Source organism: Trichosurus vulpecula, chromosome 1 (genome assembly GCF_011100635.1).
Source record: "Trichosurus vulpecula isolate mTriVul1 chromosome 1, mTriVul1.pri, whole genome shotgun sequence".
NCBI classification, from domain to species: Eukaryota; Metazoa; Chordata; class Mammalia; order Diprotodontia; family Phalangeridae; genus Trichosurus; species Trichosurus vulpecula.
Window position 1 is genome coordinate 358,971,455 of NC_050573.1, and position 27,499 is coordinate 358,998,953.

A 27,499-nucleotide genomic window follows, 5' to 3' on the forward strand; every position below is an offset into this window, starting at 1 on the left:
CAGTCAATAAATAAAGCCTTCATTAGGGCAAAGCTAATTTCCTGCCCAAGCAGTTAATATCCTGACACAGATATCTTTTTTCTTATATTAATCAAGTTTAATTTCATTAATCCAGTTAAAAATGACACTATTCAATTTAACATTTTACTAAATTATATTTGGGGCAGCTGGGTGGCGCAGTGGTTAGAGTACCAGGCCTAGAGTCAAAGAAGACTCATCTTTGTGAGTTCAGTTCTGGCCTCAGACCTTACTAGCTGGGTGACCCTGGGCAAGTCACTTTACCCCTTTTGCCTCAGTTTCCTCATCTGTAAAGTGAGCTGGAGAAGGAAATGGCAAACCACTCCAGTATCTTTGCCAAGAAAATCCCAACTGGGGTCATGAAGAGTCAGACACAACTGAGGAAAACGACCGAAGAAATTATAGTTGGGCAAAGTGATTTCTCCGAGTAGTTGTTATAAACAGTGGTAAGTGGATTCATTGCTGTCTTGACGATCTCTGTAGAAGAGATCTTCTTAATGTTCAGGTCACCATTCTTCATTCACTGGAATTAGTAATTTAAGCCGATGATGGTGTCATTTTAATTTGCACCTTGGCATTCTTTATGAGGACCTGGGATCCATAGTTAAGATGCAGTAATATACTGTATATATGTCAGGAACAGTGTCCCGGGGGGCTAAGTAAGGGCCATAGAGGTTAATAGCATAGTGGGTCTGGGGAAGAAGAGGTGGTTTTTTTTTTTTTTAAACAGAATGGAGAAAAACTAGTTTCTGTTTAGAGAGATGTTTGTGTAGAGAGAGAGATATTTGAATTTTTCATGGAGCCAAACAATTCAGCAAGCATTATGTTACTATAGTAACAGGCACTGGGCCTATGAAGTCCTATTTCATTTCATCTTTTTAGTATGGAAGTTGAGGAGGCAGGTAGCATGGCGTAAGATACCCTTGGAGACAAAAGGGTCCAGGTTTGCCCTTGCCTCTTTCTGTACTGTTACCATGAGCCTCTCAGTGCCTTTCAAATAATTCTTTAAGACTACGTAAGTTATGGTTGAGTTGCCTGTCTACAATGGATGTAAGGAATTTCTTTCCCTATAGTGAATTGTTCCTTTTTGACAAAAATCATGGGTTTAAACCAAAGAGTTCTTAAGGAACAAGTAAGGCAGCAATACAGAGTAACTGCTGATGAGAAAATGTATATCCCGTCAATCTCTATTAAAACTTTAAAGTATATTCAGGTAGCAGGGAAGAGAGAAAAGAGAATAAGCTCTTATATAGCACCTACTGTGTATCATGCACTGTGCTAAGCACTCTTCTTCTTTTTAGTTTACCACACTCAATTCCACAGATTTTTGAGTTCCAAATTTTCTTCCCCTCCCCCCCAAGATAACATGGAATCTGATATATGTTCTACATATACCTTTGCATTAAACATATTTATACAATAGTCAAGTTGTAAAGAAGAACCATGTTCAATGGAGTGAATCATGAGAAAGAAGAAACAAACCCCCCCAAAAAAGATATAGAAAAAAAAGAGCAGATAGTTTGCTTCAATCTGCATTCATAGTCCACAGTTCTTTCTCCGGATGTAGACAGCTCTCTCCATCATGAGTCCTTTGGAGCTGTCTTTGAACCTTGTATTGCTGAGAAGAGCCAAGTCTATCTAAGTTAGTTCATCACAGAATCAATGTCTGTGGTTGTGTACAATGTTCTCCTGGTTCTGCTCCTCTCACTCAGCATCAGATCATGTAGGTCTTTCCAGGTTATTATGAAGTCTGTATCTTCCCCATTTCTTATATGTGCTAAGCACTTTCATTACACTTAGGGCAGGCTTGCACAACATATGGCCCGCACAGTGCTGGTGGCCCACCAGGATTTCAGGAGGCCTACAAAAATGTAGAGCATGTAAAATAGGCCTGTACAGCATATTGCCCATGGGCTGCTTTGGTGTACGTTGTGCAGGCCTGACTTAGGGTCATCTAAATTTGAGAATTTAAAGATGAGTTCATTGTGTGTGTGGGTGTGGGTGTGTGATAGGGGTCTCATGTTGAAATTTCCCATATGATGCATTCTCAGTGGTTTTGACCAATTGAGGAAAAGAGACAAGATCTCCATGTTCTTCTAATTGGCTTTCATTCTGTTTAGGGTTTGTCTTCTTGGGAATCGCACGTTATCAAATCGCGACTTTGATGTCTGTGCTAAATTCCAACTCATAAATAATGAGACGGTAACAACAACACACCTCTGGCGACTCTTCTGCAACAGTTCTATGCCCAATGCCACATGCGATGATTACTTTTATCAAAACAATGTGACTGAAATTCAGGGAATTCCAGGGATTTCCAGTGGTGTCATACTAAGTAAGTTTAAAAAGAATGAGTTAAACGCTGTTTGGAAAAGGAAAGGAAGAAATGATGGATAGAAAGGAAAAAGGAAGGTGGACAGAAGAGCATTGACAATAGGAATAAAACTATCCTCTCTGATTTTTCTGCATTTACTTTTTTTCTTCTAATGAGACAAGCTGGTAACCTCATCCTTTTGTAGAAAATGGACAAAGTTTAAAATAGAGAATTTAGATAGAAATCCCATCCTAGAAATGCACATCCCCTACTTAAGTTGAACGTCATCATGTTTTGTATTAGTGTTCCATTAGTGGAGTATTTATTATGTTATGAACTGAACCCTGGAGGCCAGATGAACAAACAGACATAGAGGTTAAAATGCACAGCTGTGTCTGAAGTGGGATTTGAACTCAGGTCTTCTTGATTCTGTCTACCACATCAGGGCCCCTTCCAGCTCAAAATCTACGAGCCTACATGTGATATTATATCTGATACAGCTGTGTTCTCAAGGAGCCTGGTTGGGAACAAATGAAACCATCATACAGTCAGTTTTTTGAAGCAAAATTGCTGTGACTAGGAAAAGCAGGGGAAGGCTTCATGGAAAATACAGAGGGCTTGAAAGCAGGGTTGGATTTAATGAGGTTGGAGTTGGGGCATCCCTGGTGTGGAGGGAATAGCATGAGTAAAGCTTTTTAGACCACTTGATCTAGGAAGAAGAGCACTGGGCTTCCACATCTACAGAACCAGACAATAGAGCAGGGAGTGTAGGGAGGGGCTTGAAAGCCATGCCGATGAGTCCAAAGTTGTTGTGTTATAGACAGTGAAGCTCTTGGAGTGGGGGAATATTAGCACTGAGCTATTTAGTGCAAGACTAGGCATAAATTGGGTGAGAACTATATTTAAAAAAAATAAATTATTGAAATAAATTTAAGAGTTTTGTTTTTAACCCCTAATATCTTAACCTGTAGAGGGTCTTGCTTAATTTTGTACTACCAAAGGCTTGAGATTGACATTGTCAAGTCCAAGTGATTTCCTTCAAGACCATAACTGAGTTCCAAGTCAAAGGAATGGTGTTTCATAAGAGTATCTTTTTGTTCCCCTTTTCTGTTAACAGAAAATCTGTGGAGTTCTTATGCAGATAAGGGAGCATTTGTAGAAAAGAAAGATATGCCTTCAGTCCCTGTGCCAGAGGAAACAAAAACTAGCGGCCTGCCTTATGTATTGACAGACATCATGACCTACTTTACAATGTTGGTAGGAATTTATTTCCCATCTGTGACAGGTAACATATTCTTTCATTTGGAGGTTTTCTGTTGTTTTTTTTCCTTTTTGCGTTTTTTGGGGGAAAGGGCTGTTGTGGGGGTCCAGAAGTTCTGGTACTATTTCCCTACAAATAAAGTAGAACTTTTGTTGAGCATATATATGAGATCAGTAAAAGATGGGGCTTGGGCTTGATGTTCAAAAAATATTTAGAAAAAGATGTATTTCCATATCATTGGTTTTCTTTGTAATCCTATGTATTTTATGCATTTAAAACATTCTGAGAAGGAATCCATAGATTTCACCAGACTGCCAAAAAGCTCCAAGACACAAAAAGGTTAAGAAAGAACCCCTGGACCAGGTGATGTCCAAGGCTCCTTCCAGCTTTGCCCCTGCGGTGCTTTGTACAAAGGCTCAAGGAGCCTTGAAGCTTTGTGGATTACAGTTACCCAAATTACCTTTTCCGAAGTGATTTTCTTAAATTCTTTAAAAAAGAATAAGAAAGACAGCTAGATAATAGTAACCTGAACTAAAATTTCTGGAGTGATTTTGAAAACCTACACCTTTTATGGAAGGGAATGATTTTCAGTGTTAACTTACTCTCTCTGGTCAGCCAATTGTGTGCTTTATCACATAAAGTACTATTTTATCATGTGCCAGTGGGAATTATTTTTCAAAGTTTAAGGTAACATTTTCATTAAATTTTGGAAGATAGTCGACCTGTTAAAATTTCTTTTTTTTTTTTTTAATTTTGTGAGGCAGTCAGGCTTAAGTGACTTGGCCAGGGTCACACAGCTACTCAGTGTCATTAGAGACTGGATTTGAACTCAAGTTCTCCATACTCTAGGCCTGGTGCTCTATCTAATGTGCTACCTATTTATCCCACAGAGTTAAGTTTGTCTTAAAAGCAAGGACTGAAAAGGAATTTTAGCTAGTGGGATAGCCCAGTTTTTCAGCATTAGAAACAACTGTATCCTATCCAAAAGTGTTCCAAAATGTTTTTCTTCTTGAACATCATGAGAATGATTCATAGCACAGAATCTGCCACTCATGGAAGTCCCAGACATTTAGTTTCATCTTTTGGGGCTGTAGAAGATTAAAGCAAAAACCGGAAAAGGGAACCATAGCTATTGTCCAGAAGACTCTTCTTCCACTGCTCACTGAAGACTGGTTCACTGGCACATGATATAATACATGCCGCTTCAACTTGTATGGAGAATTAATTAAGCTGTAAGCAAAAGGACAAACATTATAACTCTCTAGGATTTATGTATTTCTTTTCAGAGCTTGGATTTCCACCTCCCAGGATATTACCTTTGATAAAAGAGTGCCCATAGGATTGTATAGATTATGTTTTGTGGGGTTTTTTTTTTTGTTTTAGGGTGACTCAATTTTAAAATATCCATCCATAAAATATCTAATATCCTTGCATCTTTCCTCACTTCTGCTTATAGCACTTAATTTACCTGTCTATAAAACGGAGTAGTTGGACTGAGAGGCCTCTGTCCCCTCCAAATCTCCGCTTAAGGTCCTGTGAAGTTACTTAACTTTTGAACCTTAATTTCCTCATCTACAAAATAGAGAATTGGATTAGATGACCCCCCCCCCAAATCTCTTCGAGCTCTTTTTTTCTATCTTCCCATTCCAGCCTTCTATTTTCAGGACTCTCCTGTCTTCTGAAGTCATTGATAATTATAGAAACTAAATTATTTATTATAGTCTTTACACTCTCCAGTTAAAGGCTAGTATTTTTCATTCCAAAATCTTAAGCAGTTTTATTTAAGACAACGTCACCTGTGTTATGAATAGTGTTGCAGTTTTTCAGAGGAATATTTTGGGAGCTCTGGGGAGGATTTCCCATGTAGGGATTCCCACCACTAATGCAGACCTCTGCAATTTATGGTATTTGAGTTGCCTTGAGTATTAAGAGGCCACTGTAGAATGCCGTACATAGTAAAGCACCTATTTTATTTTTTAAATACCTAAATCCAGTAGTGGTATAATTTTATTCAATATTTCTTGCTTTTTTTTTTGTATTAACATTTTTACTTGAAGCTTTGAGTTCTAAATTCTATCCCTCCTTCCCTGCCTCTCTCCCCTCCCTGAGATGGTAAACAATCAGATATAGGTTCTACACATAAAGCACTTATTTTAGACCCAACCACTTCTCATTTCATGAGAATTGAAAGGGCATATTTTAAGACTTGTTTTTCATCACAGGCTAGTGTAATGCTTCAGGAATAGCTCAGCTTTTAAATGGGTGATCTGCTTGAGTTCAGTCTGTCAGTACCTACTTCTGGTGAATGATCATCCATGCCCTCTTGGTGAGATTGGATAGCTGATTATCTTTATGTATGTTGCTTTTGTTTTTAAAGCTGCTAGTCAGCCAGAGATCATTTCCCTCTCTAGTCAAAGAACATCACTGATTTTCTGAAAGACCAATTTAGGTGAACCAGTGGTTGTGGTGCTACTACTTTGAGGCAACAAAAGGGTTTCTAAATGGGACAGGATGCTATCTTGGCTACAGTCAGCCCAGCACAGTTGTTCCAGATCCTCAGAAGGTTTGTGTCATAGTCCTCATTTGATACCCCAGCATGACTGCATGTAGAGAGAGATTTAATAGCTTTGAATGCATCTTATCTTCCATAAAAGGGTCAGATTAGATGAATAGCAACTAAATCCAGTGAAATGGTTTTCCAGCCTCCAGTGGAATTTTCCCAGGCCATTTCTACCTGCCTTTGTCACCATGCAAATGTTCCCTTTTCTCTGAATAGAATAAGGAAACTTCTAACTTAGTGATAAGGAATTGTTACCATTGGTCATGTAAAAATATCTTTAAGGAGCTTCAGATGCGCTGTTAAGACCCAGAGCCACCCAGCTGCTGCTGTGTTCCACTGTATCCTCAGCCAAGCCAAGAAGCACGCAGGCTTGATCCCTCTCTTTAGATGTTATTGGAGCTGGGGGAGCTTTGGATGTCTTGCATCTGGCAACATTTAATCCTGTTATCTTTGGGACAGAAAGAATAATCTAGAGTCTTGGAACAGGCTGAGTACCACTGATCCATACAAGTTCTACTTGATTAATTGGAGTTGTTGCAAACTGAAGAAAGGAGTCTCTTAATTCAAAGCAAAAATGATGCTTTTTCAAGTGGCTGAGAATGAACCTCTTCCCAAAAGCCATCTGTATTATTCTACACTTAATTAGGAAATACCACATTTTTCTCTCATGTTACAAGAAATAATGCAATAATATTGGATGAATAAGAAAAATAGATGAATGAAGATGTGAAACTTAAAAATATGACACACACACATATATATGTACATGTATATATAGGTGCTATATATATACGCACACATATATGTACACACAGATGTACATGCATACACACACACACACACACACACACACACACACACACACACGTATATGACCAAGAAGCCCCTTCAATCATTGTCAGTGCCTCTTTCCTTGAAACAAATTTTTGCACCTGCAAAATGTCTTCTTTAATTTTTACCTTAAGCTCTTTGCCAGGGTTTGTTGTAAGGTTAAACATAAGTTGGATCAAAGAAGGCCTTATGGGACTAACTTATTTTCCTTGGGTCCTAGAGACCAATTATACTATTTTTAAGGCCAGCTATATTCACTTGGAGTTCAGAAAGAAGCAGGATCCCTTTTGGTGGAAATGATACTCTGTGGAGTATAACTAGGTCAGGGTAAGGGTGAGCATCGCCCTAAGGGACTGAAATTTAGGGGTGCTACCAGCACTTGTAGCCCATAAGCAGCACAGAAACAGTTGTACTTAGTTAAAACAAGAAGCTAACATTATTCTTCTCACCCAGACCCCCTTATCCCTCCTGCTTTCTACCCAGCAACACTTGAGATTGTGCCGCTTTATAATAATAGCCTCTGGTACTTGACTATTGACCTTTTTTTTTATGTCATGGACCCTCTTCTCATAATAATGTGCTTAGATGCATGAAATAAAATATATATATTCACAAGGAAAACCAATTATATTGCAGTATATTTCTCGAAATCTCATTTTACTTTGTTTTTAAGTTCCCGGACCATGTCCAGAAGTGACATTTTAAGTAGTAACATCAGTTAGCGCTGGAACTCTTTACCAAGAATTCCTTTTCCTTGGGCCATTCAGATTATAAAGAAGGAGGCCTTTAGCAAGATCACTCCTACTGATTAGTTACGGAATTGTTGAGATTTGAGAGATAATGTCCTGGCACAGAAGTGAGTATAGTTAGTTATCTCTTCCACATTGCGACTTTTTCCCATCATGGTTTAGCTATATCTGAGGTTGGCATAAGAAGTTAAATTAAATGGGAATCTTGAGGGAGTTTTGTGGAAGCCATAGATGACATGCGAAGACCAGCAGACAAGACAGAAAAGATTTAGAAACTCAGAAATGCATAAAATGTATGTACAGTATTGTATAATATCTTTTTTTATCTTCTATTACCATTATAATTCAGGCTTCTTCTCTGGCATGATGGCAGGGCCAAAACATTTTACACAGATTTTCTAGAACATAGGGATGCCACATCCCTAACCTGCCTTGTTGTGGAAGGGATACAAAGCCAGCCCTGACTGTGAGCACTGACACTTTGAATGAGGAAAGAGAAGGAATATATCTTTAAAAGTGTGATATTATTTAATAGCATAATTTTTGTCCATGTTACTAGGAAGTTTACCTTAGTTTTGCTTTGCCATTTGTATGTTTCACCACTTCATAGAATCAAAACCAATCTATTTGGTTATTAAAAACCAATGCTGTAGTGCCTCAGGTACCAAGCAACAATAAAGAAACAAAGTATTCCACCTAAGAGAATTTTCTAGATGTCTGATGGTCACTCCTTCAAATCCCCCTTTCACCAATTTATTTTATTTTGTAGGAAGTTCTTTTAAAAAATGTAGTCTTAAATATGGAAATGTTTTACGTAATTGCACATGTATAACCTATATCTGATTGCTTAATGTCTTGGGAGGTAGGGCAAGGAAAAAGGAAGGGATAGAATTTGGAACTCAAGATTAAAAAAAACCCAAATATTAAAAATTGTTTTAACGTGGGGAAAAAATAAAATATATTTCAAAAAATAGGAAAAAAAATGTGGTCTGTATTTCCTTGTCTACTTAGTAGATCTTGAACATGATTTCACCTTTGTTTTGTTGCTCATTGATAGTTTATTTCTGAGATGGTAGGCTCTACTTCCCTTTGACAGCCTGTTTTCCCATCCCCTTGCTAGCTTATTGCCTCTTAGCTAGCGGTGGCTGAGGAAGGTGGACAGTCAGAATTGGTGAAATTATGTGTTAAATGAGAGTAAAAAAAATCTGAATGGGGTAAGGGCCCAAAGAAAAACCAATCTGGCTTGAGTTCAGTGGCTTTGTAGATGGCAGATTGAAGTCATGTTCTGATGTGGGTGAGTTTGATCTCTGAATAAACAAGGCTTTCTATAGGCTCTTAACTTCAGCTTAAAAGTTCGCATATCTCTCACAGTTTATAAGATAGACGAAAATAACTGGTTTTGTCTGTGTTTTAGGTATTATGGCAGGTTCAAACAGATCTGGTGATTTGAGGGATGCTCAGAAATCCATCCCTACTGGAACAATTTTGGCAATTGCGACCACATCTTTTATCTGTATCCTTTGGGCAAAGATGTTGAGATGTTAGGTGCCTCTGTTCTGGTCTTTTGTGGAATGTCAAATTTCACATCCCACTTCTCTTCACTGATAATTTCTTTCCTAACAACTGTGCTGATTGGAATCAGAATGCAGATATCTTTTTCCAAAAGAATTTCTCAAGCCTGTGGCCATAATTATCGTTTTTCTAAATACTTGGAGCAAACAGAATTATTTTTAACCTAGCAGAAAGTTATTCAATAAATTTGAGGGAAAAGGAGAAAAAAATCAGAATTTTAACACAGAAATTATTTTGGAATTTAAGATTAGTTCTTGCTTTTGGGGGTGGGGTGGAGATTGGAGATACCTCAGTCTAAACATTTTCCTGCTGATTCATGATTCTGAGCAAGAATGTTCTCAATCTTTTGAGACCATAGTATTCTATTATGCTGTAGGGAGCTCTTTGGCAAGTGCCTTTAAGAAGCTTCTAGCAGTATAGCCAGCTCCCACTTCTTCATATCTTCCTTAGTCCTTGAGCTTATTTCTGTATTTCTCTTGACTTATCATTGTCCCTTAACTTACCAAACTAGATTTGTCCTGCATTGTACTTTTTGGAGCCTGTATAGAAGGTGTAATTTTGAGAGATAAGTATGTTCATTTTAATTTTTAGTTTCTAACATGCAAATTTTGATTTCACCAGGCAAAGCAGCATTTAAATAGGGGATTGAAATCCTTTGCATTTTTTATTTAAAGTTGTAGTAAAATGTTATACACCCACAACATTAGCCTACTTACTTGTATGTGTGTGTGCGTGTGTGTGTATACAGTATACTGTATATTCTGTATTATGCATATTGTATTTTGCGTGTGTGTATAATATCCAGTATATGTAATATAACACAGTATATTATGTGTAACATAAAGAATAGTGTATTATGCTGTGCATGTGTGTATAATATACAACATATTCTACACACACATATATACTCACCTGTCCACATAAGAGAGTCTAGTTTGAATAGTCTTCTGTTGTAGAGCCCTTAATAGCACCTCAAGGTAGTTTTAATTAGTATTTTCTTCATTCTGAACCAAAAATGCTGAGTCATGTCTGCATTATTAGCTACATTTTTCTTTTAGCAAAACTATCAAAAAACAAAGAAATTTGAAAAAAATCAATTAACTCATCTGCTTGTGCTTTAGCACCTCAAAAACCTGGCACTACTAATACTCAGGCTCATCCTTTCCTCCTTTCTAGGTTTGGAGAAGCCCTCAAAGGAAATCTTGTTATTGGCATGCTGGCCTGGCCATCTCCCTGGGTCATTGTCATTGGCTCCTTCTTCTCTACCTGTGGGGCTGGCCTACAGAGCTTAACAGGTGCACCTAGGCTACTGCAGGCTATTGCAAGAGATGGAATTGTGCCATTCCTTCAGGTGAGGACAGGTGCCAAGTGTTTTTTTTTTTTAAAGACTTTTGTCACTACCTTGGGCATGGCAGTCATTAAGTACCAACTATGGAACAGCTTCCTCAAGGAGCTTCTTTGCTATCCAGGGAGACACAACCACATTGCTTTTCTGAAATGATAGATTGGTACTTAGGGAAAGAAACAGTTATAACCATGTTATCACATGGAATGTAGCCCTGACAACTATGCTGCTGTCCCTCAGATGTGCCAGATGAGCACTACAGGGAAAATAAAGATGTCTCCATCAAGGGCATAGCTTGCCTCTGAAGGGGCAGTAGAGGGAGTAGTTTTAAAGGAAGCTACTAGTGAAGATGGTATCCTAGAATCATGAATGTCTTCTCCAAAGATGGGTTACAGAATGGATTTAACAAAAAGACTTTGATCATTAATTGGCCAATAATAGGTTCCAGCCCAAAGGCATTGTTTGGGTTTTGATGATTCAGAGTGAGTGTAAATAGCAGTTATTTCTTTTCTGGCCAGAAATCCAGAGATTCTTCTCCTCCCAGATTGATTTTTTTTTTTTTGAGTTGATAAAAGAGGCCAGCTTTTGCCTCATTTCTTAATGAAGATTAATTTCTTAATGAATTATTAATAATTTCTTAATGAATTTCTTAGCCTTAAATCACTGAATGGGTGTTGCCTCAGACAAACTGAGACCTGGGAAAGACCTTAGCTTAAGAAGGCCAAGGTCTGCCACTGCATCCGGGGCCATCACCAGTCATCTTGACCTATGTCTCGCAACTGGACCCCGATGACTCTGTAGGAGAGAGTGAGGCTGAGGACTTGGCACACTCCTGCCTCATTTAAATCCAATTCACTTGCAAGTCAAGATATCACCCTCCTGATGTCATTGGCCTCTTTGAGAAGGAAGGATGAACTTACCATTTTGTTATTAATATTGATGATTTACAATGAAATTATTTCAGTCAGGAAAAAGTAATATGGTCCACTTCTTCTGGTCAGTTTTCTCTCTCCTTGAAAACTGCTTATTGACTTGAATCATCTCATACAAAAGTTTCAGAGAATGATCTTAGAACAAAAAGCAAAGTATTCTTTCATTAATGATTATTAATTAGTCTTGTCTTTAGAGGCAGCTGTGGCACAGTGGATAGAATGCTCGATTTGGAGTCAAGAAGAGCTGAGTTCAAATCTGGCCTCAGACACTAGCTGTGTGATCCTGGGGAAAGTCACTTAATCTCTGTTTACCTCAGTTTCCTTCACTGGAAATAAGGGTAATACCAGTCCAGAAATATCAGGATCAGATGAGATAATGGTTGTAAAAAGTGCTCAGCACAGTATCTGGCACATAGTAGGCACTCTATAAATGCTCATTCCCTTCTTTAATTGTATAGAGCAGTGCACATTTTTATAGTGTTTTAAGGTGTGTGAAGTGATTTATGTACACTTCTTCTAGTTGGTCTAGAAGAGGGCTAGGTAAACTTAAAAAAATTTCTTTTGATTACCACATTTCTAAATGATTGGTTTCCTTTGTAATTCTGTGTGTTATAAGATAAAACATTATTCTGAGGAGTCCATAGGCTTCACCAGAATGCCAAAGGGCTCCATCATACAAACCAAAAGACTAAGAATCTGTAGTCTAGGATCTTAGAGTTATAACGTGCCTTTAAGCTCATCTTGTCCAATCTTCCATTCAATACAATAATCCCTTCTAAAGATAACCGTAATAAGTGTCCCAGTGTGAAAATTTGCTCCAAAATAGATCAAAACCCTCTCTGTCACTTAGAAAAGCTGGTCACCAGTAGGCATCAGAGGAAGGAATTTGAACCAAGTTAGACCACATTCTTCCTGCCTCAAATATAGCTAGTTGGCACAGTGGATAGAGCTCTGGGCCTAGAGTTGAGGAGACTTGAGTTCAGATTTGAACTAGGACACTTATTAGCTCTATAACCCTGGGTAAGTCACCTAACCCTGTTTGTCTCAGTTTCCTCATGTAAAATGAGCTGGAGGGGGAAATGGCAAACCACTCCAGTATCTTTTCTGAGAAAACTTCAAATGGGGTCAGGAAGAGTCAGATAAGACTGAATAGCAATAACTTCGTGCCTCATAGCCCACATTCTGTCCATTATGCCACACTATCTCTGTCTTGATAATAAAACATCATACGGATATAGTTTATTAAGGTTTCCAATGAGATGTGCATATATCATGAAATAATTTATGCATACGAATCCTGTGAGTTACATTTTAAAGAGGTGACCATCTCATCTTTTGAAGATTTTTCCGGGGCAAAGAATTCATAACTTAACAAAAAAGACATGTTCCATTTTGAGACGGCTCATATTGTTAGCTTGTTTTATAAAGAGGCCTTTGGCTTGGTATAGCTTATATTCATTAGCCCTTTTTTTATTCCCTGAGGCTACAGAGAGTAAGCCATACTCTCTTCTACATGGCAGACCTTCAAATATTTGAGAACTTGCTCTTGTCATCCGTTCTTCAAGCTAAACATCTGCCATTTGTTTAGTCATTGTATGGTGATGTGTTTTGAGACCCCTTGCCATCTTTGCAGTCCTTTTGGAGATATTGCTTGTAAGTGTCCCCTTTATAGGACAGTATACAGAATTGAGCATGATACTTTAAAGGGAGTTGACTAACGCAGAAGAAAAAATTCCTGGTTTGGAATCATGTTCCTTTTAAAAAAAAAAAAACAAAAACTCCCCTTGAATATTGTTTTTATCTTCATCACTAAAACAGTGTCCCTTTCACTTTGAATTGTTTCTCTGCCAACTAAATATCGTCTTACATTTCACTTTAAATGAAAAGTGCCACAAATGTGTTTAGCTTTTAATGTTTTAAAAAAAATGGCCAGGGAATATTTTGTCAACTGTTTTCTATATTTGAGATATTTTATGATTTATGTGAACTGATAAATTTTTCCTACTTGTTGAGTATCCTTTTCCCAGTAGCCATAGACTGCTGTTAGAAGTTCTGCTAAAAAAAATTTAGTGCCTACTACACCTTTTAGCAGATGTTTACAGCACACCATTTACCATTAGGCACTTTATGGATCTATGACTTCATTAGAGTAGGTGCTCCCTCCATTGATACATATCATATTCTTTCCAGGCCTCAGGTTAAGTCTAAATTGATTTATTGTTGTTATTTTTGTTGTTCAGTCTTGTCTGACTCTGTGTGACCCTGTGGACTATGTCTGTGGGGTTTTCTTACGAAAGATAATGTTGGCCATTTCCTTCTTCTGTTTGCCTCCATTTTCCAGATCAGTTCAGGGGTTAAGTGACTTGTCCAGGGCTACGTAGCTAATAAGTGTCTGAGGCTGCCTCTGAACCTAAATCTTCCTGACTCCAAGATCCACTGCATCAGCTAGCTGCCTCTAATTGATTTATCTTACTCCCCCAAGTCACCACCCCGTGACTTTTGGTGCCAACACTTTCTGGACTTAGCTGTAATTGCCCTCGACCAATAGATGTACAGTCATTATCATTTCTAACCCCAGAGACTTCAGAGCTAGGATTTTATTTTCTGTTGGCATGGTCTTCAGGAATACAAGGTCACCGTCCTGCACTACTAAGGCATTGAAGGAACAGTATAGAGGAGTGTATTTCAGGAGGAGGAGATGAACAACAAAATTCTTCCAAAAGTGGCTGACTGATGCCACCAGCTGGATGTATATATGTTGCAGAATTATTTTTGGCTAGAAGCAGTTGCTGTTTGGCCACGAAGAATGTTTCTGCCCAGTTGATATATTTTGCGGACCTGGGGGGGCCAATTCCTGATCTTGGCCCATTTTTCCTTTGCAAATTTGAGGTCAGTACATCAGTCAGCTAGTAAGAGAATACACATTGATCCTCTTTCCAACTAAAACAGTTTTTAGGACTACTAGTTCTGTTCCTTCCAGGGTCATCCATTTTTTAAGACAAATGCAGGGTTCTCGAGGATAACTTTTACTTATTTTTATTGGACATTTCTTCTCAGAAGCAGCTAAACAGTTTAGCTCCTAACATTTGGTTCTTTTTTGAGTTGTTTCGTCTTGCAGTTATGTTGACATTTTGGGAAAATTCACTATTTGTTTTTCTCCCTCACACATAGCAAAACTTTAGAAAAAGTTACATGCACAAAGAGAGCTGAGCATGACTTTTTCTTTCAGCCCTAATTGTAAAAAAAAAAAAAAAGTGAACTTTTGTTTACTGGAATGTGGTCCTTTGTCATACCTCTGCAGCAAAATGGACTCAAAAATAATCACAATAATTTATGCTCTTTACTTGAATTAGGTGTTTGGTCATGGGAAAGCAAATGGGGAGCCCACATGGGCCTTACTCCTCACTGCTCTCATCTGTGAAATAGGAATCCTGATTGCTTCCTTGGACAGCGTAGCACCAATTCTTTCAATGTAAGTACACTTGTCAGGATGGAAATACAGTAAATATTGTTTGAGTAAATTCCATTTGTTTGACTTTTAAAGTACTACTCTCTTCTTTATTCCCCTTCCTTCATTCTTCTACTTCCTAATTCCTTTCTCTCTTAACAATAGATATCCTGATTTTTAAAAACCTAGCATCTTAAAAAGAAATTTGAGAGGACCAAAATGACATCACTGTGTTGGGGTTGAGGTACAGGGTGTCTGACTGTGGCTGATCAGACCAGTACGAGCTTGGAAGGCTCTACCACAGGCTGGGCACAAATAGTCTATTTGAAGTATTGTAAGCATATAAAGAAGATGCCCTCTCAGGCCACAGAGCTCACAGACTAACTGGAACCATGTTAATGAAGAGTGGGGTAACAATCCTAAAAGAATAGAATACGTAATATACAAATACATAAAGAATACAATACATCATCTTATAGGATCATATGTGTAGGCTAGAAGGGGATTTAGAGGTGATCTAGCCCTACCCCACTCCAGTTTTACAGATGAGGAAAGAGACTTACCTCTGGTCACAGTTGTTGAAATGGGATTTGAACCTGGGTCCCCTGATTGAACATCGTCTACTTACTGCTGTGCCACAGAGGTGGTGGCAACAAGTGGTCTGGATCATGGCTGTGAGTTAAGGAAGTGGGGTAGTCCTATACTGAGATTATCTGCAAGAGGCTTCACAATGGCTGTTGCCCTTTGAAGGGCCATTGGATTGGAATACTTAGGAGGCGAGAAGTAGAAGTGAAGAAAAAGAAATGAATGGGGACAATTAAGACCAACTTGAATGGATCAGAGGCTTTGCCTTTGGTGAACTGTGCAAGATAGGTGTGGGTTTAGTATAGCTCATGATGGAAGACTTTAGAAAGATATGGGGGTGCAGAATGGATGAGGAAGATTGGACCAGAGAGAGTAATTAGGTTTATGCACTAGAGTGATGGCAGGGATCGTAGCCATGGATCTGAGAGTCTTTGTAGAAGAATCACACAGGACCTGATATCTCAGTATATGGGAAAATCAAGACTCTTGGGGAGTCAACAATAAGCCTGGAGGTTACCATGAATGGAAATGTTGAACCTTGAGTCTGTTAGCTAGGTAACCACTAAAGAGAGAGATTTGCCAAAAAAGATTTGGTAGTGAATACTGGGCGAGTGCATGAGTTTATTAGGCAAACTCTTGAGTTCAGGGTTCCTAACCTTTTTTGGTCGTTGTACCCTTTGGTATTCAGGAAACTTTTCCATGCTTCCTATTCGATAGGAATGGAAATAAATTTTAGCATTTACCATGTACGTAAATAATAAAGTGGATTTGAGAACAGGGCTGAGAATGATAATTCACAGAGCTAAGTTGCCGGTAATGTAATTAAAACCTTTTGGAATACTTTAATAAGAAAATAGCTTTCAGAATTTTTTAAATTCATTTTAAACTTAATACAAAATGAGAAGGAAAAAAAGAACATTTCCATGTATACAGCAAAACGGAAGAGAGTATTAAATATAAAACAATTAAATATAAAACAATAAAACCTGTGTAATAAATCTTATGCATTGCTTTCAAAGCAACCAAGCTTTTCTATGCTTCCTTGTAGATTTTCTTTTGTTCTGTGCTGTGTACTTTTTATTTTATTTATCTCCTCCTCCTGTCTTCCCCCACGCTATAGAAGGCTTCAATTAACTTCAAACACACACACACACACACACACACACACACACACACACACGCTCTTTTTTAAAACATTCATTTTTCAAAAATTTTTGAGTTCTGAGTTTTCATGCTGTCTTCAGTCCCCTACCAATTGAGAAGACAACCAAATGATATCAATTATACTTGTGAAATTATGAAAATATATTTCCATATTAGCAATGTTGCAAAAAAAGGCAAGAAAAATAAATGAAAATTTTGTACTTTGGTCTTCATTCAGACCTCTTCAGTAGTTCTCTCTTTGGAAGTAGATAGCATTTTTCATCACGAATCCTTCAAACTTGTCTTGGATCATGTCTTGATCAGATAGCTAAGTCTTTCATAATTGATCATCATCCTGATACTCTTGTTACAGTATTATCCTGGTTCTGCTCATTTCACTTTGCATGAGTTCATCTAAGACTTCCCAGATTTTTCTGAAACCGTCCTGCTCCTCTTTTTCTTATAGTACAGTAGTATTCCATCACAATCATGTACCACAACTTGTTTAGCCATTCCACAATTGATGGGCATCTTCTCCGTTTCCAAGTTTTTGCTACCACAAAAGACCTTTGATATTTTTGTACATATAGGTCCTTTTTCTTTGATCTCTTTGGGCTATAGACCCTAGTAGTGGTATTGCTGGGTCAAATTTCTCCAGAATAATTTGAGTCAATTTACAACTCCACCAGTGGTGCATTGGAGTTTCAGTTTTTTCACATCCTCTCTAGCGTTTGTCATTTTTCCATTTCTGTCATGTTAGCCAATGTGATAGGTGTGAGGCAGTACGTCAGAGTTGGTTTAATTTGCATTTCTCTAATCAGTAGTGATTTAGAGCATTTTTTTCATATGATTGTAGATAGCTTTGATGTCTTATGAAAACTGCCTTTTAAATTCTTTGACCATTTATTAGTTAGGGAATGGATGGCTCTTATTTTTATAGATTTAATTCAGTTCCCTAAATATTTGAGAAGTGAGATCTTTATTAGAGACCCTTGCTATAATATTCTTTTCCTAGTTTCCTGCTTGTACTCTTGGCTGTAGTGTGTTTGTTTACAAAACCTTTTTAATTTAATGTAAGCATTTCCTGTGATCTTCTCTGTCTCTGGTTTGGTCATAAACTCTTCTCTTATCCATCTATTTGGCAGGTAAAATTTTCCATGCTCCCTAATTTGCTTATGATAACACCTAATGTCTAAGTCTCGTACCCATTTTGACCTTATCTTGGTAATTGGTGTGAGATGTTGGTCTGTACCTAGTTTCTATCGAGATGCTTTCCAATTTCCCCAGCAATCGTTGTGATAGATTTGTTTACTGTTATTTTCTTTTCTAATTCTTCAATTTCTTTTTCCTGTCTTCTTGCTGTAGCTAATATTTCTAGTATAATATTGAATAGTAGTGGTGATAATGGGCATCCTTGTTTTACTCCTGATTGAAGCCTTCTGGTTTATCCCTATTATAGATAATGCTTACTCTTGGTTTTAGATAGAAACTACTTATCATTTTACAGAAAGTTCCATTCCTCTGCTTTCTAATTTTTAATTTTTCTAATTTTCAATAGGAATGTGATGTATTTTCTGAAAAGTTTTTTTCCTGCATCTATTGAGATAATCATGATTTTTGTTATTTTTGTTGTTGATGTGGTCAAAATTATGCTTATTGTTTTCCTAATATTGAACTAGCCCTTAGTTCTTGATATGTATGATCTCCGTGATATATTGCAGTAATTTCCTTGATATTATTTAAAATTTTCGCATTCATTCTGTAGGGAAATTGGTCTATAGTTTCCTTTCTTTGTTTTTTGCTTTTGTTTTTTGGTTTAGGTATCAAAACCATGTTTGTGTCATAGAGGGAATTTGGTGTAGGACTCCTATCTATTTTTCCAAACAGTTTATATAGCATCAGAATTAGCTGTTCTTTAAATGTTTGATAGAATTCATTTGTGAATCCATTTGAACCTGGGGATTTTTTCTTAGGGCGCTCATTGATGGCTTGTTCATGAGAACAGCTTATGTTTTGGATACTCACTTTCTGCCTGTTTATTGAACCAGGTAGGGTCAGGCAGCCTGCCCTTCAGTTTTCCTACCCTTACTCAGTTTTCATTGGCCAAGGATAATTAGCCAAACCACTCCTGCTCTGTGGTCTCTCTGCAGCCATCGAAGACTCTGACATTTGTGCGACGTTGGTGTGATCTTTTATACTTTCTCCTCTTCAGGTTTTTCCTCATGTGCTACATGTTTGTGAATTTGGCTTGTGCTGTACAGACTCTCCTGCGTACCCCGAACTGGCGTCCTCGTTTCAAGTTTTATCACTGGTAAGTTAATACTGTGTTTATTTCTGCAGATTGTGCTAGGCTCACTGAGCATTTTCAGTTGTTAATGGTTAATATTTGGTGGATAAAGGTACCCTCTGTTCATTAGGTCTTAACAACTTTGAGGTTGTATGTTGGGATAACTCTTGATACTGGTTCTTTTTAATCCAGTCTGTGATTTTATTGGTTTAATGGAGCTCCTGTTGAAAGTGCTAGTGCAGAATGGCACCTTTTTCTGCAACTTCCAGACTTAAGGGTTGCCCAGAGCTCTGAGAGCATACTGGAACCATTGCAGGTCAGCCCGCTGGAATGGGTCAGGGGCTGGACATTAACCTGGTTCTTCTTGACTCCCAAATTAGCTCTCCATCCATGATGCTACTGCCTCTCACACACCATATGTTTCTCACCTAGTCATATCTTTGCTGACTTCAAACCTGGACACTCAAAGCAACATTTTAATCAATGCTTTAGTTTCTTTAATGGAATTCATGCCAGAGTCTTGTCATTTTTTTACATCGTAGATATATTAATATCAAAGTTATAAACTATCTTTGACAACAGATTGTGCATTTTTCTAATTTGTGCCATATTATCTCAAGAGAGGGCTACTAATTCACGTATATCTCAGGTAAAATAACTTTCTACCTTTAGCCAACTTGCCAGCTTTGCCCTTCTACCTTTACTATTGCAACGCAGTGATTGGGTTCTATTGTTTTCCACAGCCCATTCTTAGTGAATTTTATCTGCTTGGTGAAGTATTAGAGTTGATGGGGGAAAATAATTCCATTTTACAGTTTTTAAATAAAATTTTTTTTTCCTCCACAGGGCTCTTTCCTTTCTTGGGATGAGCTTGTGTCTTGCCTTGATGTTCATTTGCTCTTGGTACTATGCTTTGTTTGCCATGCTTATTGCAGGCTGTATCTACAAGTACATTGAATACAGAGGGTAAGTGGGTCTGTTTCTCTCTTACAGTTTTTATTTCTAGGGTTCTTATTATGAATTAATGAACTTAACAGTTTCATAGAAAAGAGGGCAGAAATGCTCAGAATATATGGGAAATTTCAAATGAATATCAGCACTGGTTGTATGCACTGTGTATGTATATATACATGTATGCCTATATTGAAACCATGAGTCTCCCCCTTTTCTTTTTCCAAGCACCACTTGATTAAACCCAGAGATGGCAAACCCCTTCCCAAGGGGAAGTCCAGGTCACTGCCTTTTTGGGTACATTTTGGCCCATGAGCTAAGAATGTATTTTACATTTTTAAATGCGATAAAACTATTTTAAAATGTAAAACCATTCTTAGTTCCTGCGCTATACGAAACAGAACAAACATAAACAAAAATAGGCAAGAGCTATACACAATTTGGGGGGAGAAGAGTAAGTGAAGCTCAAATTTGGTTGTCTTTTGACACAGTACCTATCTGATGATATGTATGAGAAAAGCCTCAAATCCCTGGTGACTGCTTTGAAGTCTGCTTTGTTCATACAATAACCCTTAAATTTTCCACTCCATGTATAAATTTTAAAAAAATTTGACTGTAGTGTCTGTGCTGTCTAATTATTGTAGTGTACATACATATACTACCATTTTTGAAAGGAAGATTTATCATGATCCTTTGGGGACAAATTGACTATGCTTGTTCGTTTGCTTCCTTATTTTTATCAGTCTTTAAAATAGAGCTCTTGTGTTCAAGCATCTGCAGTCACATCTGTCCAAAAACAAAAGACAGAAACTTTTCCTGAGTGGTTTTTATTTTTAACATCTTGTTTGATGGAAAATTGGGCCAAACCCCTGAAAAATTGTGAAGTGTTCTGAGCTACTTACTGGAAAATCAGAATGCCAACTTTGCTATTCGGCGTTTAAAGCCCTTCACAACGTGGAGGCGATATACATTTCCATCCTTAAAACACATCCTTCCCCTTCCCACATTCTATGGGCAAGACAAGCTGCTTTTTTTTTTAAACCTGTTTTAGATGCATCATACTCCATCTCCTCTCTTTAATCTCTGCATTGGCTGTCCCCCATGTCTAGAATATACTCCATCCTCAAATCCACCTCTTACAATATCTAAGGACCACCTTTTTTTAACTTTTCTGGCTTTCACCCATCCATATGCTAATGTCTTCTCTTCCCCTCCCAAATTCTCTTTACCTATTTTATATGTTAATTTCTCTTTATGTGTATAATTTTGTGTGTGTGTGTGTGTGTGTATGTGTGTGTGTGTGTGTGTGTGTGTATGTGTGTATGTATGCAAGTATATCTATATAACCATATTTCCCTTCTTCCTATCCCTGCCCATATAGACATTTGACCTTATTTTAATTAGAACATAATAATTTCTGTATCAGCTGGTTTTTTAAAAAATGATTTTTTTTAATTGATGTTTTCTGTTTCTTACATAACTATAGTATCCCATGTAACCCTCCTCCCTCCTCCTGCAGAGCCATCCCATATGACAAATAGTATTTTTTTTCTGAGAAAGGAAAAGTTAGCATAACCGATGCATATATTGTCATCTGGTTTAAAGTGAGTCTTTTTTCTTTTTCCTTTTAAGAGCTGAGAAAGAATGGGGCGATGGGATAAGAGGTTTATCTTTGAATGCTGCTCGTTATGCATTATTGCGGGTAGAACATGGTCCACCTCACACTAAAAATTGGAGGTAAGTTTCCCATGATCATTCTGTCTTGAAAGTATTACATATATAATATAATATATAATTGTATACAATATATTATGTATATAATATGTGACATATATAACATATGATTATATATATTGAGAGTATACACCTCAAGTATTAATTACTTCCTTGTTCATCTGCATATTGTGATGTCCATCTGAAGCTAAGTCGATGCATTATTCAGTAGGCTAAAAGTTTAATGTGTTGAGTCAGGAGCCAGAACAGGAATTAAATAATTATGGTTTTGATTTTTAGCATTTTAAATTATTATTCGATGTAAAATTTGTCTTTAAAATAAATGATAAAAGTACAGCACTGAATAGTAACAAGAATCTGGTTGCTAAATGAAAATACCATATTCTAATGAAATAGAACCTCGAAATATGACTTACAGTGTACAGAATACTGCACCAGGTGCTGGGGAAGATACAGAGTTTAGAAGAAAGACATTCTTTGCTTTCCAGAACTCACAGTCAGGAAAGGAGATGAGATAAAGTCCATCAGTGAATTACAAAACAAAGTCTTGGTGAGGTCTGAAGCAGAGTGCTTTTTTTGAGGTTCAAGGATGTTTATGCCAAAATTGCCTACCCTATTTTGGAGAAGTATAACCAATATAGAATACAGGTAATATTGGTCTCTGACATTTTGGAGGTAATCATAGAATTACAGACCTGGAGGGGCAGCTAGGTGGTGTAGGGAGTAGAGCACTAGCTCGGGGTTTAAATTCAGCCTCAGACACTTACTAGCTGTGTGACTCTGGGCAAGTCACTTAACCCTGTTTGCCTCAGTTTCCTCGTCTGTAAAATGAGCTGGATAATCACTCTAGAATCCTTGCCAGGAAAACCCCAAAATGGGGTCATGACAAATTGGACGTGACTCAAATGACTGAACAACAAAATAGAGGGAAAAAACCAGCACAACTGATGAATATATTGAAAACATCCCAAAACATGCATGTAACACCTGTGGCCCTCCCACATACTCAGAAGGGTAGGTTGGGGAAAAAATTAATCGGATTCACATATTTGTAGCACGCAAGAATTCAGTGTGCAATCAGTCGTCTTTCTGCTAGCAATTATTCTTCACTGTAATTTGGACAGGACTATGAGACTTTTTGTCCAGCAGAGGGTGCCACAAACCAACAAACAGTAGTCTTGAACTACCGGTCCATTTAGACCAGTTCTCTAGGCAGCCCCTTTATTTTTATCTGTCAATTCACTGTCACTTATTTTTCCTTCTTTGTCTTATTAATTTTATTTTATACACAGACCTCAAGTTCTGGTGATGTTGAATTTGGATTCCGAACAGTGTGTAAAGCATCCAAGGTTACTCTCATTCACCACCCAGTTGAAGGCTGGCAAAGGGTTAACCATCGTGGGCTCCGTCCTGGAAGGAACATACTTGGATAAACACCAAGAAGCCCAGAGAGCTGAAGAGGTATACACCCACCCATCCTTCCCTTTTCCGCCCATCCAAGACATTTTTCTTGGTTATCTAGGGGCAAATAGGAACAAATGGCATAAGCCAACAGTTTAATAGTTAGAAAATTCATTGTATCGTTTCAGAAGTGCAGCAGCATTTGAATTAAATTTCATCATCCAATGTTTAATTTTTAATTTAATGTAGTATGCATCTTTATCAGCACACGTAAAATTTACCAGTGATTTTTTTGAGTCTAAAACCAGAAATACCATCCACATCATCTTGGTTTTTTTTAATGATCATATTGTAGCACCTTCAGAACATTTCTTCTCCAAAATAGAAATGTCTCCCATTACAGTGTGTTCTAATATTTAGGACATGGGGACTGTAATTTCAGCTGACTGGGTTGAGAAACCTCAGATGTCTCTTAGGCAATATGGCCCAGTGAATAGAGAACTAGATTTGGAGTCATGGCGACCTGGGCCCCTAACACTGACTGCTTGCTGCTGGGCACAGGCAAGTTAATTGCTTAACTCAGTTTTGTGGATGTTAACTGTGATTTAGTTTTCAATACCAACTTTATTATGAGGTTCACCTAAGATAGTTGTACACGAAGCCCTTTGAGAGCAACTATGTGAAGTTTTTATTGCTATCCTTAACAGCAGGGAGAGGAAGAGGGGTAATTCTTTTCACTCACACTTAACTCTGAATGGAGTTGAGATTAGAAGTTGGCAATATTTGTTGTCTTCTAATCTGAATCCAGGAACCTCTGTTAGATTGTTAGTCTCCATGAACGTTAATTCTGTTGTTGGTTTTGCTTCAGGATTCTGGAGAAGTGGTCCTGTCACTGACCACTTGATTGCTAACTCCTGATTTTTAAACCTACATAATTTGGACTAAATTTCACAGTTTTCAACATGTGAAAGTTAGAATTATTCTGTAGACAATTATCCTGCAGATCTCTCCAATGAGATCTGCATGTAGCACATTCTCCATAAGAAGGTTATAGCAGAAAGCTAAACAATCTGTGGTGGCATTTACAGCCCTGAGGAATTTCTGAAACAATGACTGAAAATCTTTAGAAATACAACTTGGGCTAGCTACATCTTAATGGGTTTCACTTCAGACTAGGTAGAAACTAGCATTGCATCTCAGAGGAGGAGGTGTGGGTTTTCTCCCCTGTGTTGTAGTACTAGGTGTGATATACTGTATCTTGAGGACCTGGAATCATTTTGCTAAGCTGGTTAAAACTTCCATTCATACAGTCTTGGGACACATATCTATTGACCCTCTACAGTAATAGAGGGGAGCAGATAATGCCTAGCTCCTTTGGATTCTGTGGAATGCAGTAATTACTTGGCTGGCAGCCATTAACCTCATATTCAGTTTATCCTAGCACATAATGAGTTTGAATTCATTGATCTTAACCTCATTTATAGAAGGGTATGTCTGCCTGGGAGACTGGCTAGATAGAAGGCAGCCTAAAATTTAAACAAAAAAAATGTGCCACAAGTAAACATATGCATAATCAAAAGTGAATATGTAAGCACTGGCTAAAGCTCTGCGTTTGGTTCTAAAGACTTAGTGGAAGATGCCAAATGAAGGAAGTGGCAATTCCTGTCAACAAATTTCTCCATCTGTTCGCTCTTTAAAGTCTATTTTATTAATTTAAATTATAACCTATTTTATAATTTAATTCATTTAAATTATAATTTTATTTGTAAAAATTATATGTATTTAACTAAAAGTTAAAATGAGGGGCAGCTAGGTGGCACAGTGGGCAGAACACTAGCCCAGTCCTGGAGTCAGGAAGATGTGAGTTCAAATCCAGCCTCAGACACTGACTAGCTGTGTGACCTTGGGCAAGCCTTCATTTGCTTCATTTTTCTCATCTGAAAAATGGAGGTGATAATACCACTTAACCTCCCAGGATTGTTGTGAGTATCAGATGAGAGCTATGTATATATGGTTGGTATGGATAGAATGCTGAGCCTGGAGTCAGAAAGGTGGCATAGCGGATGGACCGGAGTTCAAATCTGCCCTCAGATGTTTACTAGCTGTGTGACCCTGGGCAAGTCACTTTACCTCAGTTTCCTCACCTGTAAAATGAGCTGGAGAAGGAAATGGCAAACCACTCCAGTATCTTTGCCAAGAAAACCCCAAGTGGGGTCATGAAGAGTCCGACATGACTGAAATGACTAAACAACAACAAATTAAATAAATGTTAACTATAACATATCAGTAACAGTACTAATGCCTGTTATTAATCTCTTCTACTATATTCTCATCCTACTGCGGCTATGAAGGACAATAGGAAATGTAGCAGAGAGTGAGAATGTGTGCTTCTTTAGGGCTTGTTTTGTTTTTTTTTTTTGAAGGGGAGGTCAGGGAGGGGTCCTCATTCTCCTCCTTAGGTATTAAGCCTAATTTGCAGTCAGACAGGTTGATAACCTCACAAATTGAGTCAAAATTCTCTAGCCATTTATAGTTTAAAGTTGCGATTAATTAAAGTAGCTAGATAAAAAGCCAATTTGTATAATAAAATCAGCCTAATTTGTTGGAGGGAGTCTCTTCTGCTTTCTCATCTCAGCTGTGAAATAATTGGAAGATGATAGGGAAAGTTTGGTGATTTTCTTTTTCTCAGAACCTTAATTTTTTTTTTTTTAAGGAAATGCAAAGTGAGTTTGCAGCCTTCCCCTCCCACCCCACCCCTCAGGTCCCTCATTGGGATTAACTGATAATAGCAAAACTGATTGTTTTCAAGGTTATTACCCAAAAAAAGATGATATTTTGAAAGATGTGTCAGCTTGATGAGCACACCATTGTTTACAGGATAAGCATGTTAGCAGATGTGTGCTAAGCACCTGTCAGGAGACGCTTGGGCTAATTCCTGTAAGGTCAGGCCCAGCTTGTCCTTCTGAAGGAATTTCATGTATTGAAGACAAGCATGGACCGAGGGTTCTACCACAACTGTGTCTTCTTGCAAGTGGATCGCCATCGCTATACGACTGAGGTGAAATGAAGACTGTAGGTCAGGGGAGTTTAGGAGCTGGTTGAACTGGGAAGCCACTGTCTTTGAGGGAATATTAACATATGTAAGTCCCCAGTAGGAGGGCAGGGAATGGCATAAAAAGACTGAGTCAGGTACTCGCTGAAGAAGGAGGGGGAATGTAGGATTGGAAGTGGAGGGGGAACGTAGGATTGGAAGTAAAGGCGGATGGAGTAAATTTCAGAAGAGGAAAGGCTGCTTGGTTCCAGCAAAGGGATTGTCTGGAAATAGCATGGAGGAGTGAAGAACACACCTGTTCCTCCTGTTGGCTCTATGTGGAGGCGGAAGTTGGAGGCGGAAGAGGGGGATGAGAAGAGTTCTCAATAATGGAGCATTTATGTAACTGGGGGTATAGTATTTTCTTTGGGGAGCCAAGTTTCCATTATACCAAGAAAGTGGGAAGAGCTCCAAGTGAAGAGATCTAGGATAGAGGACAGATTAGTAGAACTTATCCAAGATTTCCAAAGTCATTGTCGAATCAGTAGTGAAATAAGAGTACCTAGAGAAATAGGGGGGAAGAGAATTTTTTTTTCGTGGCATTGACAGATGTTGATTTTATAGGAATAAGAGCTGAAGTTGTGCTAGCTTGTAGCATGAGGAGTAACAATTGATTAGGAATAAGATTGGGACCTCTGCTTTCTAGGGTACTAGAATGAAGATCTTCCATAGTGAGGCTCCTACCTACTTTTCCAGTGTTTCCTGCTTTCTTGGATCTTCTGCACTAGCTAGACCAGACTGCTTGCTGTCCCTTGTAGAAAAGTTATTGACCTGAGATCAATGAACTTAATTTTTGTTTTGCTTTTAATAGTTTGATAACTATTTCAATGTAATTGGTTTCTTTCATAATCTTATATATTTTATTTTATGTACTTAACATTATCCCATGAAGAGGTCCATAGGTGTCACCAGAGGGGTCCATGACATCAAAGAGATTTGAGAACCCCTGCCCCAAATTTGACGCTTTCATTCTCCCTGCTTTTGCTACCTCCCTGAATGGCCCTTGACAAACCTCTCTGACTATTTAAACAACCTAGTCATCTTTCAAAGCTTAGTAGAAATCCTTCTTTTTGTGAAATGTTCCTATCACTTCAGTACAGGGACCTCTCCCTGCTCTGGTCACTCGTTGGGCTTAACATCTCCCTCATTTGTTTGACAATTAACTGTGTACAAATTTCTGCCCCCCCCCCACATACTAGTATTTTATTTTTGCCAATTATATGTCAAGATTGTTAATCCACTTTTTGTAAGATTTTGAATTCCATTTTTTTCCTCCT

The 27,499-nt window shown here is 38.0% G+C and overlaps 1 protein-coding gene across 2 annotated transcripts in view; it reads left to right on the forward strand.

Annotated features, from left to right (window-relative positions):
• SLC12A7 (solute carrier family 12 member 7) overlaps positions 1-27,499 on the forward strand; it is a 141,431-nt gene that overhangs the window by 78,290 nt on the left and 35,642 nt on the right. For both annotated transcript variants that reach the window (XM_036754591.1, XM_036754600.1), the window contains exons 8-17: positions 2,139-2,353; positions 3,450-3,617; positions 9,148-9,246; positions 9,817-9,874; positions 10,482-10,656; positions 14,936-15,054; positions 18,971-19,069; positions 19,892-20,011; positions 21,629-21,733; positions 23,023-23,191. In XM_036754591.1, the coding sequence (XP_036610486.1) occupies positions 2,139-2,353; positions 3,450-3,617; positions 9,148-9,246; positions 9,817-9,874; positions 10,482-10,656; positions 14,936-15,054; positions 18,971-19,069; positions 19,892-20,011; positions 21,629-21,733; positions 23,023-23,191 (1,327 nt within the window). The remainder of the gene's footprint in view (positions 1-2,138; positions 2,354-3,449; positions 3,618-9,147; positions 9,247-9,816; positions 9,875-10,481; positions 10,657-14,935; positions 15,055-18,970; positions 19,070-19,891; positions 20,012-21,628; positions 21,734-23,022; positions 23,192-27,499) is intronic.